At 36.3% G+C, this 13,887-nt stretch overlaps 1 protein-coding gene and 2 non-coding genes across 4 annotated transcripts; all 3 read left to right on the forward strand.

Moving 5' to 3' along the window:
- The first annotated feature begins 7,229 nt into the window (after positions 1-7,229).
- LOC145167398 (uncharacterized) lies at positions 7,230-12,834 on the forward strand. 2 transcript variants are annotated; one of them, XR_013741113.1, is made up of 3 exons: positions 7,230-7,543; positions 11,128-12,108; positions 12,585-12,834. XR_013741113.1 is itself a non-coding variant. In XM_079086593.1 (3 exons), the coding sequence occupies exons 1-3, from the start codon at positions 7,499-7,501 to the stop codon at positions 12,753-12,755; spliced, it is 369 nt and encodes a 122-aa protein (XP_078942719.1). In that variant the 5' UTR covers positions 7,230-7,498; the 3' UTR covers positions 12,756-12,834. The 2 variants fall into 2 exon arrangements, 1 of the variants encoding a protein (XP_078942719.1); XM_079086593.1 differs by having other exon boundaries at positions 11,952-12,108; positions 12,589-12,834.
- A 358-nt stretch (positions 12,835-13,192) lies between these two features.
- Positions 13,193-13,260, forward strand: LOC145168135 (small nucleolar RNA U49). The gene has a single exon (XR_013741722.1). It is a non-coding gene; the product is annotated as a small nucleolar RNA U49 (small nucleolar RNA).
- Positions 13,261-13,444: 184 nt separating this feature from the next.
- LOC145168134 (small nucleolar RNA snoR2/U65) lies at positions 13,445-13,599 on the forward strand. Its single transcript, XR_013741721.1, has one exon. It is a non-coding gene; the product is annotated as a small nucleolar RNA snoR2/U65 (small nucleolar RNA).
- The last annotated feature ends 288 nt before the right edge of the window (positions 13,600-13,887 follow it).

The raw sequence follows: 13,887 nt of genomic DNA on the forward strand, positions 1-13,887 counted from the left end.
AGCCGCTACCCATTCCCATGTGGAAATGGGAAGAGATCACAATGGACTTTATCACGAAGTTACCGAGGACAGCGAAGGGTGTGGATGCCATATGGGTTATCGTGGACAGATTGACGAAGAGTGCCCACTTTTTATTCCGATATCCGAAAGCATCTTCGCTGAGAAATTAACGGATATTTACATGCTAGAGGTAGTGGCTAGGAATGGAGTGCCAATGTCAGTAGTCTCTGACCGGGATGTCCGGTTTACATCTAGATTCTGGAAGAAGTTCCACGAGGAACTGGTCACTCAGTTACATTTCAACACAATGTACTACCCCCAGACAGACGGCCAGAGTGAGAGGACGATCCAGACACTCGAGGATATGCTTCAGGCTTGCGTGTTGGACTTTGGAGGGAGTTGGGATACATACCTCCCACTAAAAGAGTTTTCATACAACAATAATTATCATGCTAGTATCGACCGACCACCATTTGAGATGTTGTATGGTCGGAGGTGTAGGACCCTTGTTTGTTGGGGTGAGGTGGGGCACCGAGTCATGGGGAGCACCGAGGTGGTGCTCAAGACTACTGAGTTGATTCAGCAGGTGCGTGACATACTGCGAGTTGCACAGAGCCGTCAGAAAATCTATGCTGACCTGCGCCGATCGGATCTCGAGTTTCAGGTGAGAGATTTCGTTTTGCTGAAAGTATCACCATGGGAGGGTGTCATTAGGTTTCGGAAGAGGGGCAAGCTAGGGCCCCAAGATATCAGACCATTCAGGATTACTGCTCGAGTGGGCAAGGTGGCCTATCGTTTGGATCTGCTAGACGAGCTTAGCCAGATACACAACACCTTCCACGTGTCTCAGCTCCAGAAGTGTGCCACAGACGAGGCAGCGGTTATTTCTCTGGACGATATTCAGGTGGACGAGAGTTTGAACTACATAGAGAGGCCCATTGCGGTTTTGGATAGGAAGACTAAGGTTCTTCGGAACAAGGAGGTGAAGTTAGTGAAGGTGCAATGGCAACACCGAAGAGGCTCCGAATGGATATGGGAGCCGGAGGATGAGATGCGAGAGCACTACCCAGATTTGTTCGCATCAGCAGACTTCAAGGATGAAGTCTAGTTCAAGTGGGGGAGATTTGTAACGCTCGTTTCAGGTATCAATTTCTTTTCAGAATTTTAGAGTTTTAGACTGGAACTCAACGAGTTAGGGAGCTCCAACTCGTCGAGTAGAGTTCGTTTGTGGGACACTGGATTTAGGACCTACTCGACAAGTTGGAAGGCCCAACTCGACGAGTAGGCGTTGTAAAGGAAAAACCCTAATTTTAGGGTTTGCACCCTATATAATCTCCTTAAAAGCCTTGAGGCTGACCTTCCATTAGCCTTCAAACCCTAAGAATGTCTGTGCTAAACCCTAATCACCATGTCCTCTCATATTGTGAGCTAGAGTGACTTTTGGAGCTTAAGAAGAAGATGATAGTGAGAAGAAGGAGAAGATCTAGCAAACAAAGCCCTCACTCTTGAGCTTGACCATCTTTTGGACTATTGTAAGTCTTCAAGATTCGATTTTTATCTTAGAATATGGCTAGATCTTGAGTTTACTCTTTATTTACTATCATTCTTGTTGATTTCATGCATGGGGTTCATAAAGTTTGCAACTTTATGAATCTCCAGGTCAAAATGGTCCCATGGTGGGCTAGATCTAGCTTTTGGTCAAGCAAGGATGCAATGCATGGATTTTTAGAGTATATTTTCCCTTTTTGGCCATTTTGACTTCAAGACATGCATTGGACATTCATGTCCATAAAGCCTCCATCTTTGGAACGTTTTGAGGATTAGAACCTCTTTTGGAAAGGAGGGATTCCAGATCCCTAGAGTCTTGAACCATTTGGCTAAGCTTTTGAGCTTTCCAACCTTTGTTAAGGGCCTTAGAGCATTCAGAGTGGTTCTAGAGGATAAAGTTGGAAACTTTATCCTTCTAAACACCTTTAGGTTTTAGATCTAAACCCTGGAGTCCCTGCAATTGACGTATCATTAGAATAAGCAAACAGGGGGGACTCGACGAGTTGCCCTGGTAACTCGACGAGTTGGATCTGGTTTCCCCATCTTCTGGATATTGAGTGAACTCGTCGAGTTGATGAGACAACTCAGCGAGTTGGCTAGGGTTTGTCCCGGTTTTCTGGACTCTGAAAGAACTCGACGAGTTTCTAGATGCACTCGACGAGTTGGGGTCAACATGGACTGTTGACTTGGACTTTGACCAGGGTTGACCAAGTTTGAGTTTGAGGGTATTTATGGTATTTTGGGATTTTGACAAGTTAATCACATGATGGTTATAGGCAGTTGAGTTGGAGCTGCGCGTTGGGACTTATCGGATCCTATCTTATTAGTTCAGCATTCTTGAGAGGTGAGTCTCCTCACCATACCAATGGGTCTAAGGCACCAAGGCCGACCCATTTTATGATATGTAGTACACTAGTTGATGTGGTGTTATGTGGCATGTTAGTTGGTTATATGCTAGGAGGTATGCTAGTTGTATATGTGGTATGCTTGTATGGAAGACCATGGGAGAGCCCATGACACTCAGATGTAAGACCATGTGGAGAGCCCATGTCTTTCTATTGAAGACCATGGGAGAGCCCATGACACTCGGATGTAAGACCATGTGGAGAGCCCATGACTTTCCTATTAAAGACCATTGGGGGATCCCATGGCACTTAGGTGTAAGACCATGAGGGGAGCCCATGGCATCCTGGAGTAAGACCCTGGGGGAGCCCACGGCATCCTTATATGTTGTATGCATGGCTTATATGGTATGTAGGTTTTATAGCTGATATGAATTATGTGATTATGTGGATTGTGTGTAGGTTATGCTCTGGGGAACTCACTAAGCATTAACTTACAGTTTGTTGATTGTTTCATGTACTTTTGAGCCCAAGAGCAAGGGCAAGGATTGATGGCGCGACGTGCACTCTCTTAGACGTTTTTATGGGACACTCTGATATTTGAAATAAAAATGATGTTATTATGAATTTGAAAACAATTGTTCTTGAAACTTGGTGGTTTGTTTTGAAATGTTTTGGTTAATTAAAAATGAAAACTTTATTTAAAAAATTGGGTCGTTACACTTGAGGTAATCTGAATTGTAGCTAAGGAAATTATGGGCTATGGATAAGGCCCATATGGGGTTGGGCCCAATTTGGAAAATTGGGCGAGTGGGCCTTCATGGACCTTTTGGATTTGGGCCTCAGTTTTGGGTTCATGATGGGTCATGGTAAAATGGTCATTTTACCCCAAGTATGGATGGTGGGCCTTAGAATGGAACCATATTGCTAATTGGGTGTATCTTGATCTGATAGTTCGGAGGTGTCGTCAGGGCTGCGGCTAGGGATTTCTTTCAGTGAGTTTCTGCATTCGAGGTGAGTCTTCTCACTATACCCATGGGTCGAAGGCACCAATGCTCGCCCATTACATGTTATGTGGTATGCTAGTTGTCTCTGTGATACTTGCATGGAAGACTACGGGGGTAGCCCGTGGCATTTGGATATCAGACCATGGGGTAGCCCATGACATTCCAGGTAAAGACCATGGGGGGATCCCATGGCATATCAGATAAAGACCATGGGAGGAGCCCATGGCAACTATATGTATATTGCATGATAATATGTGGTCGTATATTGTGTGGTATTTTGGGAACTCATTAACCTTTGTGCTTACGGTTTTCAGTTTATGTTTCAGGTACTTCAGCTTTCAAATGAAAGAGCTCAGGACAGTTGCAGGCACACACCACATGTTTTCGCATTTTGTGAATTACTGTGATTTGATGATGTTTTGCCAACTCTTAGTTACCTTGGTTTTATGAGAAAGAAACGTATTAATGATTTATTAATCTAAAAACAAAAATTTTATGTCATGATTTTCAGGATGTTACAATCGAATTGGAATGCCCTGGTATGTTGGCTCACGCACAGAGCAGTAAAGCCTCAACCATCAACCAAACATGTGTACATATAACAGGTAACCTTAAAACAACAGACAGTCAGACAAATTTACAGATCACATAGCATCTTCCTATATACCAAGATACTGACTTAACATGTCTCTACAATACAATAACATGCATAACAGGTTAATGATCCAAAGGGACGGCCTTGGTGCCTTAGACCCTGTTAGTACAGTGAGGAAAAATCGCCTCACAAATTGAATAGAACTGCTGAGGCCCGACTCCGAATCTCAGCTCTCTACCCGATACCTAATTCCACCAAATGACGAATTTCCGTCAAAATCCTTAAATACCCAAAATACCCTCAAGGTCAATCTTGGTCAAAGTCAAAGTCAAATGGTCAAACCCTCAAGGTCAAACTGAGTCAAAACCAATAAACCCACTGAGTCAACCTAACCGAGTTAACTCAACATGGGTTGATCCATGCGAGTACGCGGGGCGTACTCCGGAGATACGCTCAGCGTGCATGAAGCTGCACAGAAGACCACCATCGGGGTGGTTTACCGGGTATACGGGGCGTACACCACGCTACGTAGGGCGTAACCTCGCAACCTAAGTTTCTTCATTAAGTGCTTAATGGCTTCAACACTTAAGCGCATACTTCAGATCCAAGGTCCAGAGGCATACTAAGGTCATAAAGTTTCCAACTTTATGACTCTACAAGTCCATAAAGTCCTTAACACAATGTCTCAATCCATTAAGACCTTCTACAAGATGCATGGAGCCAAACTAGCTAAAGGGACCTCATTTTTATGGCTTAGGACCCTTCCCTAGGGTCTGGAAGGACTGCTCAAAACGTCCAAAACCGAACATGCATAACAATGTGTAACACTTGAATCCTGGTAAGTTTCTCTTTTGCCCTTGTATTATTTAAATTGTCTATTTTGGTCCTTGAGTTGTACGTGGGGCGTACCACAAGGTACGCTTGACATACAAGCTGTAAAGCGAGTACGTGGGGCGTACCAAGTAGTACGCTTAGCGTACTCATGCGAAGGTTTGATCGTGGATCCGGAGGTGTACGTTGGGTGTACAGAAGTGTACGCGGGGCGTACATAAGGACTTTTGAAAATCCTAATTTTCGGGGTTGGCCACTATATAATCATCCTTATGGACTTGAAACCCTCATTTATTTAGCCTCCTTGTCCTCCTAGCCCTATACTCGAAACCCTAACTCCATAGTTGAGTGTTCTTGACCTTAGAAGGTCTTTTGGGTGCACTTTTGGTTTTTTGAATGAAGGAGGTCATCTTGAAGCTTCATTCGAAGAGTGGGAGCTTGTAGATTCAGGTTATCATCATCATTTGGCACTCATTTGAGGTAAAAAGCCATGAACTTCTTGTTTTATAGCTTAGATCTCCTTTGTTTGTGTTTTGGACCCTTTTTGGTCCCATAGATGAGATCTTGTGGATTATTATCATTTCTGAAGCTTAGAGTTGCTACTCTTGGTGTTATTTTGATCCTAGAGTCATAAAGCTGTCATCTTTGAAGCTTAGAACCATCCATGCATGAGTTATATCCATTATATTGTAAGTAGAATGTTATAAATCGAAGTTGGGATCTTTTGGGGCATGCAAAGTCACCAAGTCATAAAAAAAATACTTTTTAGATGATATTAAATGACTACTTCACCCCTCTATCTACAAATGATTCTTACCAAACAATACCTCTGCTATTAAAAACTATTACAGAAGTAAAAGTGTAACTAACAAAATTCAACATAATTTTTTTAAATTAAATTAAAGTGAATAGTACTCACGTTATATGTAAAATTAAAAATCATCATTTAAAAAAAATATTAACTTTCAACATAATATCCTAGCAATGATGTTAAAAACATAGAAAATCAAATCAAAATTGGTTTATTAAAGATATACATTAGTTACCGGCTTATTTATGTATAATTATCATTATTTTAGATCAATTTCTTAAGATGTATCTTTTATGTATACCCAACATTTCATCCAGTTTAGACAATTTACCTTCTTTTTTAGTCAAAGTATCAACATGATTGTTTACTCATTTTTAATAAAATTAATAAATATTTACTAAAATTGATGAAATAATAAATTATCTAAAATGTTGATTGACTAGAAAAAAGGACAGAATATGAGAAAGTTGGAGAAAGGGATAAAAAATAATCTCTGAATCGCTGATTGTGTAAGTTTAAGATTTAGAATAAAAAATAATATAACTTACTTTGTTTAATGATTTCAATAAAATAGTTTAACGTGATGGTTAGTTAATAATAACGATTAAAATATGTAAATGAATAAAGATTCTATGACATATGAAACCTCCTTATGACATTCTACAATGATAACTTAAAAATGATTTGTTTTTAGTTCAATATGATACCTTTAAGTCTAATTGAATCATGATATTTTTAAATTAGTATTACTTAAATATACAGACTAAAGTGTAAACTTAAACATGACATTATAAAATATAATATAATTCTGTTTTTCCGTTTAACCATCTATGGCAAAAAAATGTGAACCGAAGAACTGAAGATTGTACCAGTTAAGTTAGCAAAATTGAAGCAAATTAGAAAAATGGTAACACACTTTGTTTTATTTTCTTATTATAGCATCCTACATGATTATAGTTACATCAATGCCACAAGAAAAGATCATATTTTTCTATTTTGGTTAGACTAAAAAATAGCAATGTACTTTGCTAGGTATCAGAATAACAGAAGTTAAGCTCTAAAATTATGCGATATGGAGAACGTACAAAGCGCCCGTTGCATAATGCAAGAGTTTGAGCTTGAATTCCATTGTTTTGGAGGTTAGTTTTGCATTTTCACTAACCGATTAATCTCTCGTCTTTATATTAAAATATTCTCTTTTCTTTTAATAAGAGAGGTGTTATGCTCGAACATAGCAAATATCTTAGCTCAAACATGAGTTAGCCGCAACAAATCAAAAGCTTCAGGTACATTATCATTATCTTTATAGTAAGTTACATTTTTGGTCCCTGATATATATATATATATATATATATATATATATATATATATATATATATATATATATATATATATAGAGGTTCAAATGTTTTTCATAATTATTGTGTTTATGAATGTACCAATCAAACATTAGCAAAATATTAAATAATTTTTTAATTCAATAAGGGTATTTTGGAGATTTTGTATTCTCAATTAATGGAAATATTTAAATGAGATGTTATAATTAAAGAAAGAAAATAAATATTTTGACCTAATCTTCCTTTTATATTACTAGAGCTTCTTATCGTCATCGATACACGCCTCCCTCTTCCACCTCCAACATCAGATCATCGTCTTTACCCTCTCATCTATGCCGCTTCTGGATGGTGCTGCCTCCGCCCCATCGTGTTTATTTCTTGGGTTTATATCAAGATCGCATAAATGTCTCCTCTATTAGGTGGTGTTATGTCTTCTCTATTAGGTGGTGTTATAAATTCAAAATCCAATTCAAGTACCTTCTAGTAAATGGAACTGATAATGAGGAAAAAATATTCAATTCATTTGGATGGTGGAGTTGTTGGTAATCGGCAACATGGAAGCATCAACAAAGGTAAATTAATTATTTAACTTTTTTCCTAATCGCACACGCATCATCTTTATTTACTGTTTTGAAAATCTGGACATGTAATTTAGTATCTATTAACCAATCACAAATCTCAAATTATTTCTCAATTCAAGATTTCCATCGATGATTATTGGTTTATGTGAACTATCGATATTAATAGCAAATATAAGTTGAAGTATAATAAAATATTAGTTGTCGTATTAAATTCCACAATATACAAAATGCAAAATAGTAAAGTTGCATAGATACAAAAACTAAACTAAACAATATTATAATAGGATGTTGTTCAAGTTTTTTGCTATCGGGTAATACACACCATTGTAACTAATGCAAAATTTGTTTTTTATTGTTTTGATAATTGAGGCTAGATTTATGGTTTAATATTTTAATAATTTGTAGATAAGTTGTTAATTATTCATTATTTGTAGTCAAAATGATGTGTGTTTTTGAAATTGTATTCAAAAATTGGTGATCGTGGTGAGACTTTAGAACGTAAGCTCTTTGTAGCTTCGCAAGATAATTTTTATTTTTCTTATATTATGTAATTCAATTTTATTATTTGTCAATGTATTCTAACAGAATACAAACTTTTTAGGAAAATCAAATACACAATATAGTGTATTTTATAAGAATATATTACGTTTTGTGAAGTGTATTCTCTTATAATACACTGAAATTTTTAATATATGAAAATTGATTATGTTTTCTCTGTGGATTTACGTTTTGAAGCGACTATTATTGATGTAGAAAATGAAGAAAACACAGAGAATGAGAGTATTTTAGCAGAATGTATTCTGCCTGAATGTATAAAGTGTTTCTTAATTATAATATTCTTTCAGAATGGATTAATGTTTTTTTTTTCTTTTTTAACCATTATTAGTTTTAATCTTTAAGAATAAATGTAATTCTTAAACCATTATTAATCATATTTTTTTTTTCAGAATGAATGTAATAATCGTTTTATAATCTTATTTTTTACGAATTTATGTAATTAGTGATTCTTAAAGAATAAAATTCGTATTTCATAGAAAATGTTATTTTTGATAATATGTTGTATAATTCTTTAAGCATGTTAGTTATAAAAAAACATATTGCATGGAACCATATTCTGCAAGAATAAAGTAAAAAATATAAGGTAATTTATCAAAAATATCTAAATTGGAACTATATTCTGCAAGAACAAAATCGAAAATATATTTACTAGCTAATTGTTGGCATTTTATCATTCTAACAGAATAAAATCGGTTTTTTAAATTTGGATTAATTTAAAAAATTCTGATTTTTAAAAATAAGGGAATTAATTATCCCTTAAAATCCGAAAATTTCCTTTTTTAATATAGGTTAATCGACCAAAATACCATTATGCTAAAAATTGTGTGATTATATGGTACATGTTACCCTATAGTAATATCATAGACTCTCAGATCATGATAATTGATTATAATCCATCCGTTGGTCCAGATTTGTGCTTACGGGCACACAATAAATGCTAGGAACAATTGAACCTAGCCATATATATATATATATATATATATATATATATATATATATATATATATATATATATATATATATATATATATAAACCCTCCGGTGTACTGGCACGACATGCCTGTTATAATCATAAATGATTATATAGCGCCGCCCGTTCCTTTCTCCTCCGCCACCATCCCGACCACCGCAACCGCCACCGCCAGCACCACTACCACCACCTCTGACACCAACCGACCCCACCATTGTCCCCTCCGTAACTTATACCACCACCTCTAGGGGTGTAAACGAGCCAAGCTACTCGCGAGCTACTCGGGATCGGCTCGTTAAAAGCTCGACTCGAAACCTATTTTAAACGAGCTTGAGCCGAGCTCGAGCTTAATATTAAGCTCATTTATTAAACGAGTTCGAGCTCGAGCCTATGTCACTAAGCTCGATTAGGCCCGCGAGACTAAACTAGCCTTTATATAATATAATTTATTATTTTCATATATTAAAATAAAAACATATTTGGGAAATTAGGGATTTAGGGTATTAATAAACGAGCTTCTTAACGAGCTCGTGCCGATCTTAATCTTATTTAGGCACGTCAAATGAAAAACGAGTCGAGCCCGAGCCCGAGCCGAGCTTGTATAATTCTTTAGGAGCTCGAGCCGAGCTCAGTACAAGAAAGCTCGAATCGAGCCGAGCTCGAGCTCGAGCCTCGTATAACTTAAACGAGCCCGAGCCGAGCCTGACCAGGCTCGAGCTCGTCTCGACTCGTTTGCACTCCTAACTACCTCTTCTGCCACCAACTGTCATTTTACCTCGAATATGAACCGTAAATTGATAAATGCTACAAAAACTTCAATTAAGAACCAAATTTGCACGAGAATACTATTTAGGATAAAATTTGCAAAAATCATCAATACTTAGGGACCACAAATGTAACTATACAGTTAACTTTCAAAAGATTGCTACTTATTACTATTTTTCCAAATAGATGGTTGATTTATCTTCATTAGAGTTAAAGGAGAATATGTCGACCAAAAACAAATTGTTTCAAAATTAGTGTGTTAAATAACCATTTTTCCATTATTAATTATGTTTTGACAACTAAGGCCCTGTTTGATTTGGATCTAACTGAGTCAGGTCAGACAAAAATATCTGACTCAGTCAATTCTATGTGTTTGATATGCCTCAGTTTTGCATCTGATTGGGTCAACAATGTCTGACACGCTCATCACAAAAAAACTTGTTGACTGAAAAAGTGTGAAATTGATTCCACCGTTGCCCTTGAACCAGCACCACCCTCACATCCTCCTTTCTCATAGCCATCAATTTAATCCCTGGAAATGGAAAAAGAAACACGAACAGAGGCAACAAATGATGTGGTCCGGTGGAGAATTAGCAAAAAGAAACACAAAAGGGCTAAAGGGGAAAGAAGGGTGGAGCATATTGGGACCGGTGATGGCAGATCGGTCGATGGGGGCTGCTCTGACATCTCCTCTTGCTTCTTCTTTCCTGACCCGACAAAACACGAAGAGACTATTGCCTCTTTCATCTCGCCGGAAAATGAGGGGCAAGAGGTTGTTGCCTCTTTGATGTCGCCGGAAAAAGAAAACAAGCACCACCAAGGAAATAAGTGTTTCATGTTTGGGTATATGGCTTCTATGTTGCCTCTTTGACTCTTTGAGGGCAACTGGGCAAGGAGGAAGAAAAAGAAAAAAAAAGAGAAAGAAAAGAAGAAGCAATATGTGTACACGTTTTTTGGATATCAATTAGGAAATAAGAAGAAAAAGAAACAAAAGGTGTATACATTATTATTATTATTATTATTAAAATTAATATATTATTATTATTATTATTATTATTATTATTATTATTATTATTATTATTATATAGAGCATAAGGGTAAAATGATCATTTTGTATCGGTCAGCATATTCAGTCAGATGTACAATCAAACAACATGGTTGCTTACTCAGTCAGAATTTATTACTCAGACAGACCTTTCCCAGTCAGGACTTTCTCAATCAGCAACTATCAAACGACCATTGACTCAATGTTTATTTGGATTTAATGGTTTTATACTTGCAGGAGCTAAAACAGAAATATAAGGTTAAGTCATCGATATAGTTGAAAGTGGGATGTTTTATATTGTCATCTTAACAAAGGGACATATACGTGGAACAGTTACCTACTTTAGTCTAGCGACCAATAGGGCAATGTATTTTATATTTTACCTATAATAACAACATATTCCATTTTTTATTGATAATAGCAATGTACTTGCATTTCACTACTTATATGGGTTTTGTAATTTGTTTGTTGTTGATAAAAGCTTTTAAGTACATTGTTTTTATGAGTAAACATTTTAGGTATGTTTTTATATTGTGATAGCAACATATTTTCATTTATTCATGTTACAACATTTTCACTTTAGAATTTACCAATTATAAAAATATTATCCTAATGCGATTTTAGTTGAATTTACAGTTAGGTTAACTGTAATGAATGTAGGCTGCTATAATAATAATAATAAAAAGTTTGTATGTGTTTGTATAATTGGAACAAAAGAACATTATAAATACAAAAAATAATGAATTTCATAGTATATCTTTCTGCTTATACTAAATTTTAGTCCCTCGAGTTAGATACAACATAAAGATGACCTAAAATTTGTTATTCTCACCAAAAGTAGCAATGTATTTATTATACTATCTAAGGGGCTGTTTGTTTGGCCTTTTAATGATCCTATAAAGAGGATGGCTCTGGATCGTTTCGATTCAGAGCGTTTGGTTGAAGCTATTTTAGCCTTTTAACAGACCAGACATTAAAAAAAAAAAGGGTCTTATTCGGTCGGATAGAATATGGAGTCTGGATGAAAAAATTTATTTTGATGCCCTTGCCGAAAAAAACAGATATCATGTCCGCCTCTTTTTTCTTCCCCCTTCTACTTCCAGCGGGCACTCATCCTTCTCAGCTACACCGCCGATTTCAAGTTGCAGTCTGACCACCTACAGCGCCGGTCCACCTCCGCCGTCGCCGCCTCCCTCCTCGTCGCCTCCACCTTCGCTGGTATGTTTTTCTACTTTCTTCCATGAGTCGATTTTTCAAGCATACCTCCCATAAATCTATTTCTGAACACAAAATCAATAAATTACTGTGTTCTTGTGTTTGGTTGATCGATTTTTGTGAAATCGATTTTTTCAAGCCTAAAACTTGTTATCTTGTGTTTGAACTCCAAAAATATTTGTTCACTTTGTTTTTGTTGCTGAATTCTGTTGATTTTGTTGATGTATCTTGTGATTGAACTCCCAAATCTGCTATGTTCTTACTCGAATTTTGCTGCTCTATTGTTGTTGGATTTTGTTGCTATGAATAAAAAGTTCAAAATTGATGAAACCTCTTCAAAATTGCTTAAATCTGTTCTTGCTGAATTGTGAATACTAGACATGGAAATCTGAAAATATGTGTCCGTGAATTGCTTGAAAATATGTGTTTGTGATTGCTTGAAAATCTTGAAATGTTTTTTTTTGAAAATATTTGTTCAGGAAGTTGCTAGTGATGGAAGATATCCACCAATAAAACAGGTTCATCAATGTTTTGGAAGCAGGATTGCAAGAAGCCCAATGATCCAAAAACAGATTCAAAACGAGCCCTCTTCAAGGAGATTGTTGATGAAGAAGCACATAAATTTGAATATCATAATCCAATTTGTTTGAACTGATGTATTGGATGTTGTGTGATGTTTATTCTGTATTTAGAAAATAATTTAGAAGGTTAAAATGGTCATTTTTCTCATTAAGATGCACACATTCAGATGACTAACCAAACATCCATTTATGCTTAGATATAAATATAAATTCCTAAAAAGTGTGATGCTACCAAACAGCCTAAGTATACATTCTCTCAAAAATTCCGCTCACATCGGGAAGAAGAAGCTGGTTGGGCTGCCACTGAAAGCAAACTTTTCTGGACTGCGTTACCCCTCATGGCTCATTACTTCCTAAAACTAGGGTTTACAATTTCACTACTCTATATAACCTATTAGTTGCGTATCTCTTCAATCACACCTTTTCACCAAATTCATCTTCTAAATTCATAATTTTTTCTTTTACTTCTTTTTATGTTTTGCGATTTCGATTTTCAATTAAGCAAGTTCCGATGAGGAAGAAATCCCCTTAAAGATAGGAAGTGCCGTATGATACTTTAAACAGCAGCGGATCACGGCGGCGTCTCATTCCATCCACCAATTCGCCGGCCTCCGATCATTAACACGATCTTAGAGCTCAGTTCGTTGGTCGGGATTCGCGTTCTTGCCTCTTCCACTGTGTGTGTGATTTTGAACGGGTCTCTGAGGTTTTTTCATCTATTTTTCTATCAAATCATTTGATCTTTTTTCATATATTCTGGTTCGATGCCACGTCGACGGTAGCCAAAAACTGCAGTGACCGACGATGCTATGATTGAACCTATAACAGACTTTGTGTCTTTCGCAATTTTATAGGAACCTGTGAACTGATTGTTTTCCGTTCATTCACAGAGCCGGTTTTTGCGATTACATTTTTTTTTAAAAATCTTTTTAATTGATTGATTTTAGATGAAATTTGTGTATTGCCAATGAGGTATTAAATCGTTATAAGTTGGAATTACCGACTGATTTCACATTGATGATGGATCGACTATCTGAGGCAGTAAAAATCATTTTGAATTTTGTGGATTTTAATATACCAAAGGTAATATTTCAATAATCATATTTGTTATATTTTACTTGAAGCTCCTAAATGATCGAGAGGTTCTTTTTTGCATTATTATTATATCAATATTCAAAGTAAAACTGAATTATATATATGT

The sequence above is a fragment of the Lactuca virosa genome, chromosome 3 (genome assembly GCF_052849685.1).
Source record: "Lactuca virosa cultivar CGN04683 chromosome 3, Lactuca_virosa_CGN04683_v6, whole genome shotgun sequence".
NCBI lineage: Eukaryota > Viridiplantae > Streptophyta > Magnoliopsida > Asterales > Asteraceae > Lactuca > Lactuca virosa.

Excerpts from the sequence above, each read along its gene's own strand:
- LOC145167398 (XM_079086593.1), top strand. The coding sequence starts at position 7,499 with ATGGTGGAGTTGTTGGTAATCGGCAACATGGAAGCATCAACAAAG. Across the intron at positions 7,544-11,951 it reads ACATGGAAGCATCAACAAAG|ATATCATGTCCGCCTCTTTT; the intron begins GTAAATTAATTA and ends CGAAAAAAACAG. Across the intron at positions 12,109-12,588 it reads CGTCGCCTCCACCTTCGCTG|TTGCTAGTGATGGAAGATAT; the intron begins GTATGTTTTTCT and ends TTGTTCAGGAAG.